The sequence below is a fragment of the Pristiophorus japonicus genome, chromosome 3, assembly GCF_044704955.1.
Source record: "Pristiophorus japonicus isolate sPriJap1 chromosome 3, sPriJap1.hap1, whole genome shotgun sequence".
NCBI classification, from domain to species: domain Eukaryota; kingdom Metazoa; phylum Chordata; class Chondrichthyes; family Pristiophoridae; genus Pristiophorus; species Pristiophorus japonicus.
In genome coordinates, this window is record NC_091979.1 from 189118140 (window position 1) to 189136813 (window position 18674).

At 43.2% G+C, this 18674-nt stretch overlaps 1 protein-coding gene across 3 annotated transcripts in view; it reads left to right on the plus strand.

Moving 5' to 3' along the window:
* Positions 1–17734, plus strand: part of pofut2 (protein O-fucosyltransferase 2) — a 34347-nt gene extending 16613 nt beyond the window's left edge. For all 3 annotated transcript variants that reach the window (XM_070876115.1, XM_070876114.1, XM_070876116.1), the window contains 7 exons: positions 4763–4907; positions 9341–9451; positions 10744–10810; positions 11527–11652; positions 12185–12365; positions 13838–13961; positions 15550–17734. In XM_070876115.1, the coding sequence (XP_070732216.1) occupies positions 4763–4907; positions 9341–9451; positions 10744–10810; positions 11527–11652; positions 12185–12365; positions 13838–13961; positions 15550–15703 (908 nt within the window). In that variant the 3' untranslated portion in view covers positions 15704–17734. The remainder of the gene's footprint in view (positions 1–4762; positions 4908–9340; positions 9452–10743; positions 10811–11526; positions 11653–12184; positions 12366–13837; positions 13962–15549) is intronic.
* Positions 17735–18674: the final 940 nt, after the last annotated feature.

Below are 18674 nucleotides of genomic sequence, written 5' to 3' on the forward strand. Positions count from 1 at the left end.
AATGGCCTACCCCTTATCCTAAGACTGTGTCCCCTAGTTCTGGACTTCCCCAACATCGGGAACAATCTAACCTGTCCCGTCCCATCAGAATCTTGTATGTTTCTATGAGATCCCCTCTCCTCCTTCTAAACTCCAATGTATAAAGGCCCAGTTGATCCAGTCTCTCCTCATATGTCAGTCCAACCATCGCGGGAATCAGTCTGGTGATCCTTCGCTGCACTCCCCAATAGCAAGAACGTCCTTCCTCAGATTAGGAGACCAAAACTCAACACAATATTCCAGGTGAGGCCTCACCAAGGCCCTGTACAATTGCAGTAAGACCTCCCTGCTCCTATACTCAAATCCCCTAGCTATGAAGGCCAACATACCATTTGCCTTCTTCACCGCCTGCTGTACCTGCATGCCAACTTTCAATGACTGATGAACCATGACACCCAGGTCTTGTTGCACCTCCCCTTTTCCTAATCTGCCACCATTCATATAATATTCAGTCTTTGCGTTTTTGCCCCCAAAGTGGATAACCTCACATTTATCCATATTGTACTGTATCTGCCATGCATTTTGCCCACTCACCTAACCTGTCTAAGTCACCCTGCAGCCTCTTAGCATCTCCCTCAAGCTCACATCGCCACCCAGTTTAGTGTCATCTGCAAACTTGGAACTATAACACTCAATTCCTTCATCCAAATCATTGATGTATATTGTAAAGAGCTGGGGTCCGAGCACTGAGCCCTGCGGCACTCCACTAGTCACTACCTGCCATTCTGAAAAGGACCCGTTTATCCCGACTCTCTGCTTCCTGTCTGCCAACCAGTTCTCTATCCACGTCAGTATATTACCCCCAATACCATGTGCTTTGATTTTGCACACCAATCTCTTGTGTGGGACCTTGTCAAAAGCCTTTTGAAAGTCCAAATACACCACATCCACTGGTTCTCTCTTGTCCACTCTACTAGTTACATCCTCAAAAAATTCCAGAAGATTTGTCAAGCATGATTTCCCCTTCATAAATCCATGCTGACTTGGACCGATCCTGTCACTGCTTTCCAAATGCGCTGCTATTTCATCCTTAATAATTGATTCCAACATTTTCCCCACCACTGATGTCAGGCTAACCGGTCTATAATTACTCGCCTTATCTCTCCCTCCCTTTTTAAAAAGTTGTGTTACATTAGCTACCCTCCAGTCCATAGGAACTGATCCAGAGTCTATAGAATGTTAGAAAATGATCACCAATGCATCCACTATTTTTAGGGCCACTTCCTTAAGTAATCTGGGATGCAGACTATCGGGCCCCAGGGATTTATCAGCCTTCAACCCCATCAATTTCCCGAACACAATTTCCCACCTAATAAGGATATCCTTCAGTTCCTCCTTCTCACTAGACCCTCGGTCCCCTAGTACTTCCAGAAGGGTATTTGTGTCTTCCTTCGTGAAGACAGAACCAAAGTATTTGTTCAATTGGTCTGCCATTTTGTTCCCCATTATAAACTCACCTGAATCCGACTACAAGGGACCTACGTTTGTCTTCACTAATCTTTTTCTCTTCACACATCTGTAGAAGCTTTTGCAGTCAGTTTTTATGTTCCAGGCAAGCTTCTTCTTATACTCTATTTTCCCCCTCTTAATTAAATCTTTTGTCCTCTGCTGAATTCAAAATTTCTCCCAGTCCTCAGGTTTGCTGCTTTTTCTGGCCAATTTATATGCCTCTTCCTTGGATTTAACACTATCCTTAATTTCCCTTGTTAGCCACGGTTGAGCCACTTTCCCCGTTTTATTTTTATTCCAGACAAGGATGTACAATTGCTGAAGTTCATCCATGTGATCTTTAAATGTGTGATTGAAATTTGATGCCCTCTGATGTCACTCGGCTCGCAAGGAGGACCACCTCGCAAACTAGGGATGGGCAATGTAAAAGATGAACAAGGATTCTAATCTCACTTTAATGAGACCTTCCAAATTAGTTTTGGGCTGGTTGATGTTTTATTCAATACGTAATAACTTGTAGGCGCAGTCCAAATTAGGATAAATTAAAGCACTTTGATTAGGGATTATTAAAATTCCTGACTAAACAAGAAGTGGTTCTAATGTGTAGTGATGATGGTACTGGACTAGCAACCTGAGTTTAAATCTTATGATGGCAACTTTTAAATGGAATTCAGTAAAACTGGCAAATTGTGAGCATCAGAGGGGAAAAAAATGCAAGATTTTTACACAAACTCAGTAGGTTCTTTCGTATTGTTCAGGTAAGGGAACCTGCCTCCCCTATTTGCTTTGGCATGACTCCAATCTATGTGATTGAAATTTGATGCCCTCTGATGTCACTCACCTAGCAAGGAGGACCACCTCGCGAACTAGGGATGGGCAATAAAAACAGCCTTGTCACAGAACAAATTCCTAGAATCATGTAACACAGAAGGTGTCCATTTGTGTCCGTGCTGGCTCTTTGAAAGAGCTATCCAGTTAGTCCCACTCCCCTTCTCTTTCCCCATAGCCCTGAAAATATCTTCCTAATCAAGTATATATCCAATTCCCTTTTGAAAGTTCCTATTGAATCTACTTCCAGCACCCTTTCAGGGAGTGCATTCCAGAGCATAACAGCTGTTCGGCGAATGTTTAAACTGAATAAACTTTCACAAGGAAGCTAAATGTGTACATGAGAGAAAAGGGAATAGAAAAATATGCTGAAAGGCTAAGATGAGGTAGATGGAATGGGAGATGATTACTGTGGAGTACAAACACCAGCTCAGACTAATTAGACTAGATAATGAAGCAGTCCATGCCTGCATTCAGCAAGACCCGGACGACATTCAGGTGTGGGCTGATAAATGGCAAGTAGCATTCGCGACACACAAATGCCAGGCAATGGAGTCGAACCACCATCCCTTGACATTCAAAGGCATTACCATCGCCGAATCCCCCACCAACAACATCCTGGGGATCACCACATTGACAAGAAACTTCACTGGACCAGCCATATAAATACTGTGGTTACAAGAGCAGGTCAGAGGCTGGGTGTTCTGCAGCAAGTGTCTCGCCTCCTGACTCCCCAAATGCTTTCCATCATCTACAAGGCACAAATCAGGAGTGTGATGGAATGCTTTCCACTTGCCTGGATGAGTGCACCTGCAATAACACTCAACACCATACAGGACAAAGTATCCTGCTTGATTGGCACCTCATCCACCACCTTAAGCATTCATTCCCTCCACCAACAGTGCACCGTGGCTGCAGTGTTTATCATCTACAAGATGCACTGCAGCAGCTTGCCAAGGCTTCTTCGAGCAATGCCAAAACTCACGACCTCTACCATCTAGAAGGACAAGAGCAGCAGGCACATTGGAACACCATCAATTCCAAGTTCCCCTCCAAGTCACACAACTCCCTGACTTGGAAATATATTGTCATTCCTTCATCGTTGGTGGGTCAAAATCATGGAACTCCCTCCCTAACAGCACTGTGGGAGTACCTTCACCACACGGACTGCAGCAGTTCAAGAAGACGGCTCACCACCACCTTCTCGAGGGCAATTAGGGATAGGCAATAAAAAATAAAACACAAAGCATGAAATGAAAAGCTCATTCAATCCATCAAACTTCTTCCTCGCTACCTATCATTTTCAGCCCCTATCATAAACTCTGCACCCTTGCTACTGATTGTATCCTACCCAATCCCTCACTTGGGCTGAATTTTCCATGCAACCCTGGGTCCTGTTTGAGTTTCCATGGTCGCCCAGCCTCATTGCCATTGCAATCCTTATCCATGCTTTAGCGACCTCCAGATTTGACTTCCCCCAAATCTCCCTCCCTCAGTGAACTCCAAAACTCATCTTCCTGTATCCTGTCCTGCACGCAAGTCCCACTCGTATCCTTTCTGATCTGCATAGGCTACCTGTTACCCAACACGTGGAATTGAAACGCCTCCCCTTCATCTTCAAATCTCTCCAGGCATCATCTCAGCCCACCATTGCAATCTCTCCCACTTTTCGGTGGTCCAACACTGATCTACTGTTCATTCATATTTCCTTTCCTGCACCATCAGTGGAACATCGTTTAGCCACTGCACTCCCGGCACTCCATCCTAAGTCCACTCCTCTTGACTTCTCTTCCCACCATTAAAAGCCTCCTGCAACCCATCTTTTCATTGAAACCTTCAGTCATCTCTCCCACGATGGCTCAACAACTGTTTTTTTTTTAATTGTCCTTCTATAAAGCACCTTGGAATGTTCTCCTACATTAACAGTGTTATAAAGCAGCAAACAGTTGTTGAGATGAGAGTTGGAACCAGTCTTGCACTGCACTAGATCACTACCTTTACATTAGCTGATCCTGGAAGTTGTCAGTACAAAAACACTGACCAGAAGAGTTTTCAGTAAGTCCCTAGTCCATAAGTAGCAAGAGTACAAAAATCACTCATTGATTCTACAGCTGCTGTTTCATTGGCTAATTCATTGCAATGAAACCAATCTTTAACTCCAGTATAGTGAGTGGTTATTTTTGAATCATAGAATCTAACTGCACAAAAGGAGGCCATTCAGCCCTTTGAAAGAGCTATCCAATTAGTCCCACTCCCCTACTCTTTCCCCAGTCGCCCAGCAATTTATTTTTTCAAGTATTTATCCAATTCCCTTTTAAAAGTTACTATTGAATCTGCTTCCACCACCCTTTTAGGCCATGCATTCCTGCTTGAATGGTGGAGTGTTGGTTCAGCTCTGCTCCGTTGGATGGATCTCTGATAATCGTTCTCTCTGTTGCTCACTTAGAGTCTGGGGGTCCATTCATACAGCAAATCTATGTTCTTCAAGGATATGCAGAAGGTTGGACAGAGGGCCACTGGGAAGAAAAGGTGGATGAGCGGCTTTGCATCGAGGATCTCACCTACATGAATGACAAACAGGGGTTTTACAGGTATTTGGAAGGCTTATTTGTGGCTCTTATTGAAAACCAATATTGTGTTAATTATTTTCTAAATATTAACCAAGGCAGGAGTGTTTTTTTCTAAATATTAACTAAAGCAGGAGTGCTTTTTTCTAAATATTAACCAAGGAGTGTAACCTTGAATCTGTCTGATTTTCTTTGGCTGGTCTTATAGAATGATTCAGCAGAGAAGGAGGCCATTTGGCTCATCGAGCCTGTGCCGGCTCTTTGAAAGAGCTTTCCAATTAGTCTCACGACCCCGCTCTTTCCCGATAGCCCTGCAATTTTCTCCTCTTCAAGTATTTTTCCAATTCCCTTTTTTGAACTGTACAAAAAACGGCAAACTCAAAAATGATGAAGGGAACTGATGCAGTTCAGACTTTGTAGAATAAATTCATTTTTCCTGCACTTAACATCAACTGATTAAAATTCTCTAAAATATATGAATCAGTATGCACTGGCGTGTCTTTTAATTAGGGTTACTGGCCATTGCTTTAAGATCAGCCATGGATAAATAGGTACTTTTAAATTGACTTGACCGTCACTGTGTAACAGGCAACGGTTAATATTATTACAATATAAAAAGAAACCAATAGCAGTGTAACATTAGCATACTTCAGGACAGTGCGATTAACCTTTTCCTTACACCGCCAGGAATCCTGCAAGCAAGGCTATCATAGCTTGGCCTTATCCTGAAATGGGTGGAAGGTTAGAAGAGATTTCTGGGAAAGCAGCCTGCTTTCTAACCCTATTGTGAGGGAGAGCTGTACCCAATTGTGAAAGACACCTTCTTGGTATCCATTTTCATTTTGAGCAAAGTGCGCGTATAACCGTTGCCTGAAATCCGATATTGCAATTTAATGAATACATTTTCCATCTGGTCCAAGTTAAGTGTTATTACAAGGACTTTGATATGCTCTTCTTTTGGTAAGGGGCAGGAAATGTAAAGTAACATTTTGTAACCTAGTGAAATCTGCTGCAATCACTCATGCTTCTGCCGATTTTACTCAGTAAACCTAATTCGTAGTTTATAAACCGAGATATAGAAAATAGGTGCAGGAATAGGCCATTCGGCCCTTTGAGCCTGCACCACTATTCAATATGATTATGGCTGATCATGCACTTCAGTACCCCATTCCTGCTTTCTCTCCACAACCCTTGATCCCTTTAGCCATGAGGGCCACATCTAACTCCCTTTTGAATATATCTAACGAACTGGCCTCCACAACTTTCTGTGGTAGAGAATTCCACATGTTCACAACTCCCTGAGTGAAGAAGTTTCTCCTTATCTCAGTCCTAAATGGCTTACCTATTATCCTTAGACTGTGGCCCCTGGTTCTGGACTTGCCCAACATCGGGAACATTCTTCCCGCATCTAACCTGTCCAATCCCGTCAGAATTTTGTATGTTTCTATGAGATCCCCTCTCATTCTTCTAAATTCCATTGAATATAAGCCTAGTCAATCCAGTCTTTCTTCATGTGTCAGTCTCGTCATTCCGGGAATCAGTCTGGTGAACCTTCGCTGCACTCCCCCAATAGCAAGAATGTCCTTCCTCAGATTAGGAGACCAAAACTGTACACAATATTCAAGGTGTGGCCTCACCAAGGCCCTGTACAACTGTAGTAAGATCTCCCTGCTCCTATATCAAATACTCTCGCTATGAAGGCCAACATGCCATTTGCCTCCTTCACCGCCTGCTGTACCTGTATGCCAACTTTCAATGACTGATGCACCATGACACCCAGGTCTCGTTGCACCTCCCCTTTTACTAATCTGTCACCATTCAGATAATAATCTGCCTTCCTGTTTTTACCACCAAAGTGGATAACCTCACATTTATCTACATTATACCGCATCTTCCATGTATTTGCCCACTCACTAACCTGTCCAAGTCACCCTGCAGCCTCTTGGCATCCTCCTCACAGCTCACTCTGCCACCTGGCTTAGTGTCTTCTGCAAACTTGGAGATAGTACATTCAATTCCTTCATCTAAATCATTGATGTATATTGTAAATAACTGGGGTCCCAGCACTGAACCTTGCGGTACCCCACTAGTCACTGCCTGCCATTCTGAAAAGGACCCGTTTATTCCTACTCTTTGCTTCCTGTCTGCCAACCAGTTCTCTATCCACATCAGTACATTACCCCCAATACCATGTGCTTTAATTTTGCACAATAATTTCTTGTGTGGGACCTTGTCAAAAGCCTTTTGAAAGTCTAAATACACCACATCCACTGGCTCCCCCTTATCCACCCTACTACATCCTCCAAAAAATTCTAGAAGATTTGTCAAGCATGATTTCCCTTTCATAAATCCATGCTGACTTGGACCGATCCTGTCACTGCTTTCCAAATGCGCTGCTATTACATCTTTAATAATTGATTCCAACATTTTCCCCACCACCTATGTCAGTCAGTGTTATTTGTCCCAATTGTCAGAGATGGGAGAGGACAAGGCACCTTGCACTATGATCAGTGAGTTTATTAGTAGATGAAGCATTTAGTGTGTATCCAAGACACGCTCCCACCCAGATTGTTTTCCACACTTTTCAGTTTATAGGGAGTGTGGACTTGCCTATGGCAGTAGTTCTTTGCACTGTACAGCGCTTTTCACAACCTCAACGTCCCAAAACACTTTACAGCCAATGAAGTACTTTTGAAGTGTAGTCACTGTTGTAATGTAGGAATTGTTACAGCCCATTTTCACACAGCAAGCTCCTACAAACAGCAATGTGCTAATGATCAGATAATCTGCTTTTGTTATGTTGATTGAGGAATAAATATTGGCCAGGTCACGGGGGAGAACTCTCCTGCTCTTCTTCAAAAGAGTGCAAAGGAATCTATTACATGCACATGAGAGGGCAGACACGATCTCGGTTTAACGTCTCATCTGAAAGACCGTACTCTGACAGTACAGCACTCCCTCAGTACTACACTGGAGTGTCAGCTTAGATTTTGTGCTCAAGTCTCTGGAGTAGGACTTCAACACACAACCTTCTGGCTCAGAGGCGAGAGTGCTACCACTGAGCCACGGCTGACCTAGGTACAAGAAAAAGTGTGTGAAGTCTGGATCGTAACATACGTCACTGAGGGTTCAACATCAAAATAAGTGTTTTCATCAACAATATGCAGAGCAGGACGATCCCGGGTTTGATTTCTGGTCTGTACTGAGTTAACTGATTTCATCTGGGGCAGTAGCAGTAAGATTAGGGAAAGGATAAATGAACTCAAGTTCCCATTCTTGCAGCATTCCCTAATGAAAGCACATATTCATAGAAGATGGGCAAATATAGTATTGGGTTCAGCTGTCACTCTTGGCTCAGTGATAGCACTATTGCCTCGGAGTCAGAAGGTTGTAGATTGTAGGTTGAAGTCCTACTCCTGGGACTTGAACACAAAACTCCAGGTTGACGCTCCAGCACTGCACTGTCAGAGGTGCTGTCTTTCAGATAAGACGCTAAACCGAGGCCCTGTCTGCCCTGTCAGGTGAGCATAAAAGATTATTATTTTGAAAAAGAGCAGGGGAGTTCTCCCCGGTGACCTGGCCAATATTTATCCCTCAACCAACATCACTAAAAAATTATCTGATCATTAGCATATTGATGTTTGTAGGAGTTTGCTGCGTGCAAATTGGCTGTCGCTTTTCTTACATTGCAACAGTGACTACACTTGAAAAGTATTTCATTGGCTGTAAAGTGCTTTCATCATTATCATCATAGGCGGTCCCTCGAAACGAGGATGACTTGCTTCCAATCCAAAAAAAAAGGACGAGTTCACAGATGTTTCAATGAAGGACCCGAACTACATCCTGAAGGGTGGAAGATGCCTGTGCGTGGATTTTTTTAACATGGGGTGGCCATTGCACACCAGCCACCACCTGGGCTTGACAGAGCTAGATCTTGGTCCAGTGGCAAGGATTACCCAAGACAACTGAACCGTGGACCTGGTGCGCACACGTATCGCAGTGTGAGCTGGTCCGTGCTACCCCTTGCCCTGAACTCGTGCCTCCCCTGGGTCCTGATCACGTCCCCCCACAGTCTTTCGCCGCTCCTGCTGTATCTGCCCACTCTCCAATCACCGACCTGGATCTTGATGACGTCCATCGCCCTCCTGCACCAGCTCATGCTGAAGAGACTTATAACAGCGCCTTTCAGGACGTCGACCATGGGCAACGTGGAGGCCCCGACCTGCCACTAATGTTCCCTCACAGGTCGGGGCCTCCACGCTGCCCATGGCTGACGTCCTGAAAGGCGCTGTATAAGTCCCTTCTTTCTTTCTGAGTTGTAAAATGCGCAACCAGTCACTCCAAATAAATCTATACTGACACAAAAATCAGCAGCTGTGAAATGAAAGCAAGTAGAGGACTATGTGACGTTAAATTGTGCCACTAACCTTGATTTGCATCTGATTTTTTTGTGACAGGAGTTGGTTTTGGGGTTATGAGGAGACAAGGGGCCTCAGTGTTGCCTGTGTGTCTGTGCAAGGTTCGGCTTCCATCATGGTGCCAGTTCTTCTGAAAAACACCACAGCACAGTGAGTGAGTGACCAGAACTGAGGGAATGCAAAATATATTTATTTTTACATTTGGGTAATTTGTCAAAATGTTTTTTATTTTAAACCCTCAATGCTTTTTTCAAACCTATACAAGAGGACTCTTAAATAGTAAAGAAATCTGTGTCCCTCTGACCAGATTAAAGGGACACGAATGTTGGTTAAGTACCAAGAAATGTGGGTGCTTAGCACTGTGTCAGTCCTCTGCTTCTTCCGGGAAAACTCTCGCCCCTTTTTACAATTTTCTGTAGCATATGGAGATTTGGTAAAAAAATAAGATAGTTGCATTTCGATAGCACTTTTTTCAACTTTGGGATGTCCAAATGTGTTTTATAACCAATAAAGTGCTTTGAGGTGTAGTCACTGATATAATATAGGAAACACAGCAGCTCATACGAGCACAGCAAGATCCCACAAACAGAAATGAGATAATACGAATGAATATGGGTAGAAAGATGAGTGGGATACCCATTGAACAACACAAAAGCAGGAACTCCGTGGCGGACAAATTGGGATGAGGATGGGACAGGCAGTATGGAGATACCCCATACTGTAGTAGTAATTCCTGGTGACACATTATTTTTTTGAAAATCGAGGAGGGTAAACCCTTGGCAGAGGGTACTTGTTGAGGCAAGTACATGATGCATTTTGTATTTACACTCGCACCTCAGTTTCTTCATGAAGATATAGTCGGAGGTTCCAAGGGAACATCCCCATGCCCAAAGTTGTGGGTTCAAGTCCTACTCCAGAGACTTGAGCACAAAATCTACGCTGACACTCCGGTGCAATACTGAGGGAACACTGCACTGTCGGAGGCGCCGTCTTTCGGATGAGACGTTAAACCGAGACCCTGTCTGCCGTCTCAGGTGGATGTAAAAGATCTCTGAGCATTATTCGAAGAGAAGAGTGTTCTGCCTGGTGTTCTGGCCAATACTCATCACTTAACAATGCCTAAAAAGAGATGATATGGTCATTTATTTCATTGTTGTTTGTGGGATCTTGTTGTGTACAAATTGGCTGCCACAATTCCTATATTACAACGTTGACTACAATTCAAATGTACTTCATTGGCTGTAAACGCTTTGCGATGCCCTGAAGCTGTGAAAGGCGCTATATAAATGCAAGCTCATTCATTACATTCTTTAAATGTGGATTCTGATATATATGGTGTGGTGTGACTTAAAAGGGGCTGAAATTCAAAATGGGTCTTTTAAGTATTTTATCGCGCATTTTATATTGCAAGAATTCCTGACCAGATTTTTGATATGTTCTAGGTCTGTAATGTTGGACAGAGCAGAAAACCTCCTTCATGACCATTATGCAGGCAAAGGTTACTGGGACGTGAGTATTGCTGTAGATGCAATTTGGGGATTTGACTACAATCATAGTACAGTTGAAACCACCCTCCCTCGCATACCTTCTACCTCACCTAGTACTTGAAGCTTCTTAATTCATACTGAAACAGTATGACTCAAACACATGATCACTGTAACAATCTTCTCCAGTCCTACAACCCTCAGATCTCTGCGTTTCTCCACTGTGCATCCCTGATTCCCTTTGCTCCACCATTTTCAGCCATACCTTCAGCCGTCTAGGCCCTAAGCTCTGGAACTCCCTCCTTAAACCTCTCCATCTCTCTCTCCACCTTTAAGATATTCCTGAAAACTTACCTCTTTGACCAAGCTATCCTACTATCTCCTTATGTGGCTTGGTGTCAAATTTTGTTTGATAACGACCCTGTGAAGTGCCTGGCGACGTCTTATTATTTTAGCGGTGCTATATAAATACAAGATGTTTGTATATGGTTTCCTAAGGCCTGTGGTCCATGGTCCACCCAACTCCCTATCCTTTAGACATTTTCAGATTATACCTCAAATCTAGACTCCACATTAATTGATTTTTTAGTGTTTCCACTTCTGCACTCAGAAATTCACCAGCAATAGCAGTTTAATGCATTTTTTAAAACTTTTTTCATTGGCTTAAGGTGCTTTGGACATCCTGAGGTTGTGAAAGACACTGTATAAATACGAGTCTGTCTTCCTTCCTGACCCTCACAGGCTCGGAGAAGCATGGTGTTTGCCAAACATCTGCGCATGATCAGTGATGAATTCAGGGCAACGCACCTAAACTCTACAGATGAAGCGGACAAGACTGTTTACAATGAAGATTGGACCAGGATGAAGGTGAGCTGCAACCAAAGTACAGGTAAAAGCTGCAGCAGCAAACTGCCTTTCTTGAATTCAGAGTGTGCAGAAGGCACAAGGACGTGGAACTGGGTGCAGAATAGGTTTGAACACTATCCTTTCATCTTTGGGATCAATGGGATGAAAGTCTTCAGATCCCACGGCACTATTCAAAGAAGAGCCAAGAGAGTTCTTCCCGGTGTCTTAGCCGATATTTATCCCTCAACATCACCTAAAAACAGATGATCTGGTCATTTATTTAATTGCTGTTTGTGGGAACTTGCTGTGTGCAAATTGGCATTACAACGTTGACTACATTACAAAAGTACTTCATTGGCTGTAAAGGGCTTTGGGAGATCCTGAGGTCGTGAAAGGTGCTGTATGAATGCAAATCTTTTTTCAAGGCAGTGTGATTACAAACCAGAGAAAACGACCTCATGGTCCATGTATCTACTGTCCTGCACTTTGTTATTAGAGCTGGGATACGCACGGTCATATCTGACACCGAGCTTTTTAATCCCTTCTGCTGCAGGTGAAGTTGGGCACTGCCAGGGGTGGCCCGTACTTGGGCGTGCACCTGAGGAGAAAGGACTTTATGTGGGGCCACAGAAAGGATGTCCCCAGTATCAAGGGAACAGCCAAGAAGATTCACAGCCTCCTGAAAGAGCTGAAATTGGATAAAGTGTTTGTGGCCACAGACGCTTCAGAGGATGGTAATAATTCCAGTGGGCTCCAGTTACTACCGCTCTGGTATTCCCTGATCAAAGGCTCCGTGCGCTCCTTCTCCAGGCTGCAGGTGGTGAGCACCAACAGTGACATTGACAAGGTCAAAGAGACATCATCTTTCCTCACCACATTTATTTGCACTCATTTTGTGCATGTTTCTCATTTTTGTTTTAAATTCACTCAGCACATTAGAGCACTTGCACGTTGGTCCACGCAGTGATGGGATACAGCTGTAATCCCTTCCTGTGCCAAATTGCCACATCTCAACTTCATACCCTTCAGAAAGGAAAGAGATTTTAAAAAACAGCTGGGGATGATGTTTTACAGAGGAACAGGAAGAGGCCATTCAGCCTCTCAAGCCTGTTCTGCCATTATAGCAGATCTGAATCTTAACTCCATTTACCTGCCTTGGTTTCAATACTCTTGCCTAACAAAAATCGATCAACCTCAGTTTAGAAATTTTCAATTGACCTAGCCTAGTGCTTCCTGACATCACCCCTGAATGCCTAGCTTTAATTTTAAGGTAGAGGAGCTCTTTGCTCTGGCCTCCTCCACCAGAGGAAATAGTTTCTTTCTATCTACTCTATTAAATCCTTTAATCATCATTAACACCTCATTAGATCACCCCTTAATCTAATATATTCAAGGGAATACAAGCCTAATCATAACTCAACTCTCTTAGCCCCAGTATCAGTCTGGTGAATCTGCACTTCACCCACTCCAAGTTTAATATATCCTTTCTGAGATGCGGTCCCCAGAACTGAACATAGTACTCCAGATGCGGTCAGAGCTTTTTATATAACTAACATAACTTCCACTTTTTGTATTCCAGCCCTCTTGAGATAAAGCCCAACATTCCATTAGCCGTTAATTATTTTTTGTACCTATCCACTAGCTTTTAGTCATTTCTGTACCTGGACCTCTAAATCGCTTTAAAAACAACAACAGCTGGGCTGAAGTCTTCCACCTCTTGCTGGCCATTTCAGAGCAGCAATCGTGAAAGTCAGGGTGAAGAGCAGATGCTAATGATCAAGAGGGTTTGTTGGAAACAAGGAGCTCTGTGTCAGGCCAGGGTTTGAAAGTATCAAGGTTGAAACATAAGTTTACAACTCCGCACTTGGTTGTAATCTGTATTTAAAAAAAGGATCCAGTCTACATTTGTTCCGTGAGTCCTAACACTTGGGGCAAGCAAATGGTATCATTGAGAGAGAGAGAGAGGAGGACAGATAAGAACAAACTTTTCTTTAATATATTTTGAGCTAGTCACTCCCTTATAATCAGGTGCAGGTAAAGTTTGTAAGTTGCAAAGTCTTTGTAAAAATGAAGACAGCTCAAAATGTAAGGAAATTAATATCGCCCAGTGAAAAGGGAAGGTGACTAACAGGTGAAGGTGTACAGTCTGTTTCTTCCATTCCATTAGAACTGGCCGTAACTAAGTTTAACATCTTTATTATTTTAGAACTGAAGGAGTTGAAGAGCCTTCTCCCTATGATGCTTCGATTTGAACCGACCCAGAAGGAGCTACAACTATACAGAGACGGGGGAGTCGCAATCATTGACCAATGGATCTGTGCTCATGCCAGGTAGAAACAAGGGGTCGAATAGAATTAACACTGGCTCGGGGCACTAATTACCCAACTGGAGCCTGCTAACTCAGCACAACTCAGGGCTCTGCCGGCTCTGACTGGCTCAGTATCACGTCAGGTTGTGCATTTACCTACTCAGCCATCAGGAAAGTTGTGAGGTCTAAATAAGAGAGAAAGAACGTCATTTAAACAGTGCCCTTCACATCCTCTCTACATTCCAAAGCACTTCACAGCCAATGAAGTATTTTTCAACTGTAGTCATTGTTGTAATGTAGAAAGCGCGACAGCTGATTTGCGTATCGCAAGTTCCTACAAATAGCAGTGAGATAAATGACCAGGTAATCTGTTTTAGTGAAGTTGATTGAACGATAAATATTGGCCAAGGTACCTGGTAGAACTCTCCTGTTCTTCGAATAGTGCCATGGGATCTTTTATGTCGGTTTAACGTCTCATCTGAAATACAGCATCTCTGACAGTGCAGAACTCTTAATCAGTATTGCACTGGGAGTGTCAGCCTCAAGTCTCTGGAGTGGGACTTGAACCCACAACCTTCTGACTCAGAGGAAAGAGTGCTACCCACTGAGCCACAGCTGAAGTATTCTGCAGTAGTTTTATTGGGATCCTGAATAGTCGGCTTTGATTCTTAAATATTTTAGTTGAATTCTCTAAGTATAATTACACATGAGAATGGCACATTCAGTACAGCTTTGTCTCTACCATTGGAAGAAAAGCATTTCTATGAGCACTTCATTTCACAGAAACCCCAATCCATATACAAGGTGGCGATGGGAAACTAGCTGCTCATTTGGCTTGCGCCAGGGCTGCTACGGTTATAGAGGTTTTTAGTAGGTGGGGAAATAGAGAGCGCGATCCCATGACAGTGCAGATAAGATGACCTGATACAGAGGTGGCCACCAAAAAAAAGTGACTTCAAAAACCTTACACTTGTAGCCCTTACACATGTTAGTGAAGTATTTCCATCTGTGCATTGCCACTGGGAAGCCCCGCCAGAATAATATTTCACCAAAATATCCCAGGGGCTGATCGGCCTGTGACGTGTTGGCCAGAATCAGGACCTGGGACTCAGTCACAGCCGAGTGCTTCATGTATCTCGGGCAGCAGAAAGATAGTCAAGGAAATGGAATGAGGAAATGGAATGTGCTGGGAAAGAAGGGAGAAAAATTAGCAAACAAACATAAAATGAGTTAGTGATACCTAGGACATGGCAGTTAAGGGAAACCCAAGAATAAAAACATCCTTTAATTGCAATTATTTATCTTTATAAATCACTATAGAATCTTGCAGCACAGAAGGAGGCCATTCGGCTCATCATGCCTGTGGCGGATCTTTGAGCGAGCTATCCAATTAGTCCCATAGGCATGACATTTTTTCTTTTTCAAGTATTTATCCAATTTCCTTTGGAAAGTTACTATTGAATCTGCTTCCACTGCCCTTTCAGACAGTGCTTTCCAGATCATCATAACTCAGTCCTTTTCTCCACTCTGGTTCTTTTGTCAGTTATTTTAAATCTGTGTGCTGTGGTTTAGTAAGTACAGTTCCACATAATCTTTTGCTTTTCTTGCAGATACTTCATCGGAACGTCAGTGTCGACATTCTCATTCCGTATCCATGAGGAGCGGGAAATTCTTGGCTTCGAACCCAAAACCACTTACAACAGGTTCTGTGGTGACCAAGAGAAAGAATGTGAGCAGCCAACACACTGGAAGATCGTGTACTGAACATGACGGGCGTGTGGTGTAGCAGGATTACCCCAACAGTGATGTGATCAAAGTTATCCAGACACAACTTTGGATGGGCATCAGAGAGTCAATTTCTCACTTTATCTACGTTTTATACCACTTCATTAAATTTATATTTTCCCAAGTTTCTTTTTGTCCCCGTCACAGTACATTATCTTCATGGTGCTGTCTGGTGCCAAGAAAGCAAGTGTGTCAAAGGCACAGTTTCCCTGAGCGGGGCTTAACTAGGCAAATGATGTCTTCTTCACTCAGCGGTTCCGACTGCGAGAGTAGACGGACAAACAGTACACCATTTCTCAAAAGTAGCATGACATTTCCCCTCGTGCTTCCACTGGGAAACCAAGAGGGTTCGGGGTGGGTTGGTGAATTTAATCAGAGAAGGAGCTAGAGGAAATTCAGCACAGGTGTAGAAGCAGCTTGATGTCTCCTCTCTTGGGCTCCTGCTGTAAGACTCCTCCTGAGAGTAGAACATTACTGCCAGGGTACTCTGCCAAAAGGAAGCACATTTCCTGTAGGAAAACCCCTTCTCCTTCTCTGCCAGTTCGATATCATTCCTGTGGAAAACCTAGCCCCAATAGGGATTGTTAAGAAGTTAAAAGTCTTTAGTGCTGATAAACTCAATTACAACCTGTAGGTTGTAAAGATACAAAGGACATATTTTACAAGTGTCAACCTACCCTGCACAATATTAGGATCTGAGACACTACCTGCCAAGTACAGTTACTGATTCTACTTGGTTAGCAATACCTACAATGACCAATGAAAACTGACCCCCAAGTGCCCGCTCTGGGTTTACCAGAGCCTACCAATCTTTTGTGCCTAATAATTTATACAGTTTGAGATTTGGTTACCATATCCAGTCCAGTGCGCTAACGTTATTCATTGAGTTAAATACCAATGCCCAAGCATTAGATTACATTCCCTTGGGCCAAAGTTCATTACAGTTCTCATTGTTCAATTTTGCAGCGTTTGTGATGCACAAGCATTCGAGTTGAGAACCATTTCCCAACAAATCCTCTCTGGCCCATTCCGAAATAGATTCAATCCATTGCCCATCCAGTTTTCCCGTAACCCAGATATGACCTACGAAAACAATGTTTGAGATAATCCGAATTAAGAGGGTGAACACTGGTGCAGGTTAGCTGAACAACCTGATTCACACAGAGGGAAGGTGAGCTTAGAACAGTTACCCTAAAGCTACACAAACACCTGCCCACTCTGGAACTGACTGTCACCCAGAAAGAGCTGCAACTGTGGACATCTGAAATCTACTTAACAGGAAAAACCTGGCCTGTACAATTGTCAAACGCTAAGTATTTTGTTCTTTCATTGTCTAAATCATGGCATATTATATGTCGCTTTATATTGTAGAATCTAGTATTTACAGTGCTTTATTAATTGGAGTTTTATTTTGGATGGATCGCACTCGTTTTTTCAGACCACCTTCAGTTGTTGTTGGCCAGACTTGAGATTTTTGAGGTTGCAATATTTTAAAGGTAAGTATTGTGTAGGCAGGTGTGTTTTTTTTTAAATACTATTGAAATGTGGTCCCTTGAATATCTAGACAATCTGGTCTTCCCTTTGAATACCAGTGCTCACTTGTTCTAGGACTCCAGAACATTTCAAAAACTTTGTTTCTCCTAATTTTAGTACATTTTGTTATACATGAGACTGTTCATCTGTTCTCATGGTTTTCTTCTAAGTTACAACATCTCCACATGGAGACTTAACGAATCTCATGTCTTGTGTTCTTGTTTAGTTGTTACTTCTGGTCCCATCTCTATCATCTTGGAACTCACTATAGAGCTCACCACCAATGTTCACATCGAGAACGGCAGCTCCTGAGAAACAATTCAGGTCCATGTTTGTGTAGGTCCAAAAGCACAAAGTTCTCTTTATATTGTGTAATGCACAGTCAGAGTGCCATGCCATTCTGACCCTTAGTACAATATAAATCACTAGCTATTTATAAAGCAGTTTGTACGTTAATTTTTTTTAAATAAAAAGTTACAATATGTGATATCCAGTTCTTTCTTTACCCCAACATAACTCTAGCTTGCCAATAGCATCATCGGGTTTTACACTGGAACAAGTGGCAGTGAAAAAGCCAGCAGAATTTTAAGTGAACTCATCTGGAAACCTTAGCCCAACTAGCCAACCTCAACTTCAGAATTCTCCAAAGATATCTGTCCAGTAACAGAATATTGTTGCCCTGCATATAAAATTCTGTGACTCAGTCCAGACCCATAAGCATCAGTAAACATGATGAAACTTTGAGAGGTTTTTCCGTTGTGAAGCCAGCAAGCGGTCTACATGGGACCTCCACAGTGCTGCATGGCTGCGCAACTTATCAGGAACTTTGGTAATCCACTCGATCCATGTTGTGCCAATTTGGTGCCAGACTCCTCCATGCTTCTTGACATTGAGCACAGGTTTACTGGCAGGTTTTCCAGTGTGCCAAACATTTGGTTAAATATACCCATCATCTTCTGTAGCCTCGTCCGTTGAATTCCCAATCTGAGTCCTCTGCAGCAGAACCAGTGTGCGATCTTGCCCTTGGGCGAGCTTGCACCTGCGCTATTCTTTACCCCCGCCCTGTCTCCTATGCGCTTGTGTCAGTTTCGGCTGCTGACTGCAAGTGTAAGATTGAGTATGGTGTTTCTTCATCTTTACTGCCTTCCTTTTCACTGACTGGGAAAGTTCTTGTCCCGTTTTCATTTCAGATACCCAAGGGTAGCATTGTGGTGAGAAGAAAGTAAGTGCGTGCGTGCTTATACCACCTGCAGTTCCTAGGTTTTAAGGGAGAAGTGGGATGAGAGAAGGAAAATTAGGTATGCAGATACCCTCATCATCAATTGCTTCAGCCCCGCCAGTGGTCACAGCCTCAGTGATGGAGCTTCCCATGATGGGTAGCACTGTCTCCTCCAATAGGGGTTAAAACAATGCAGGC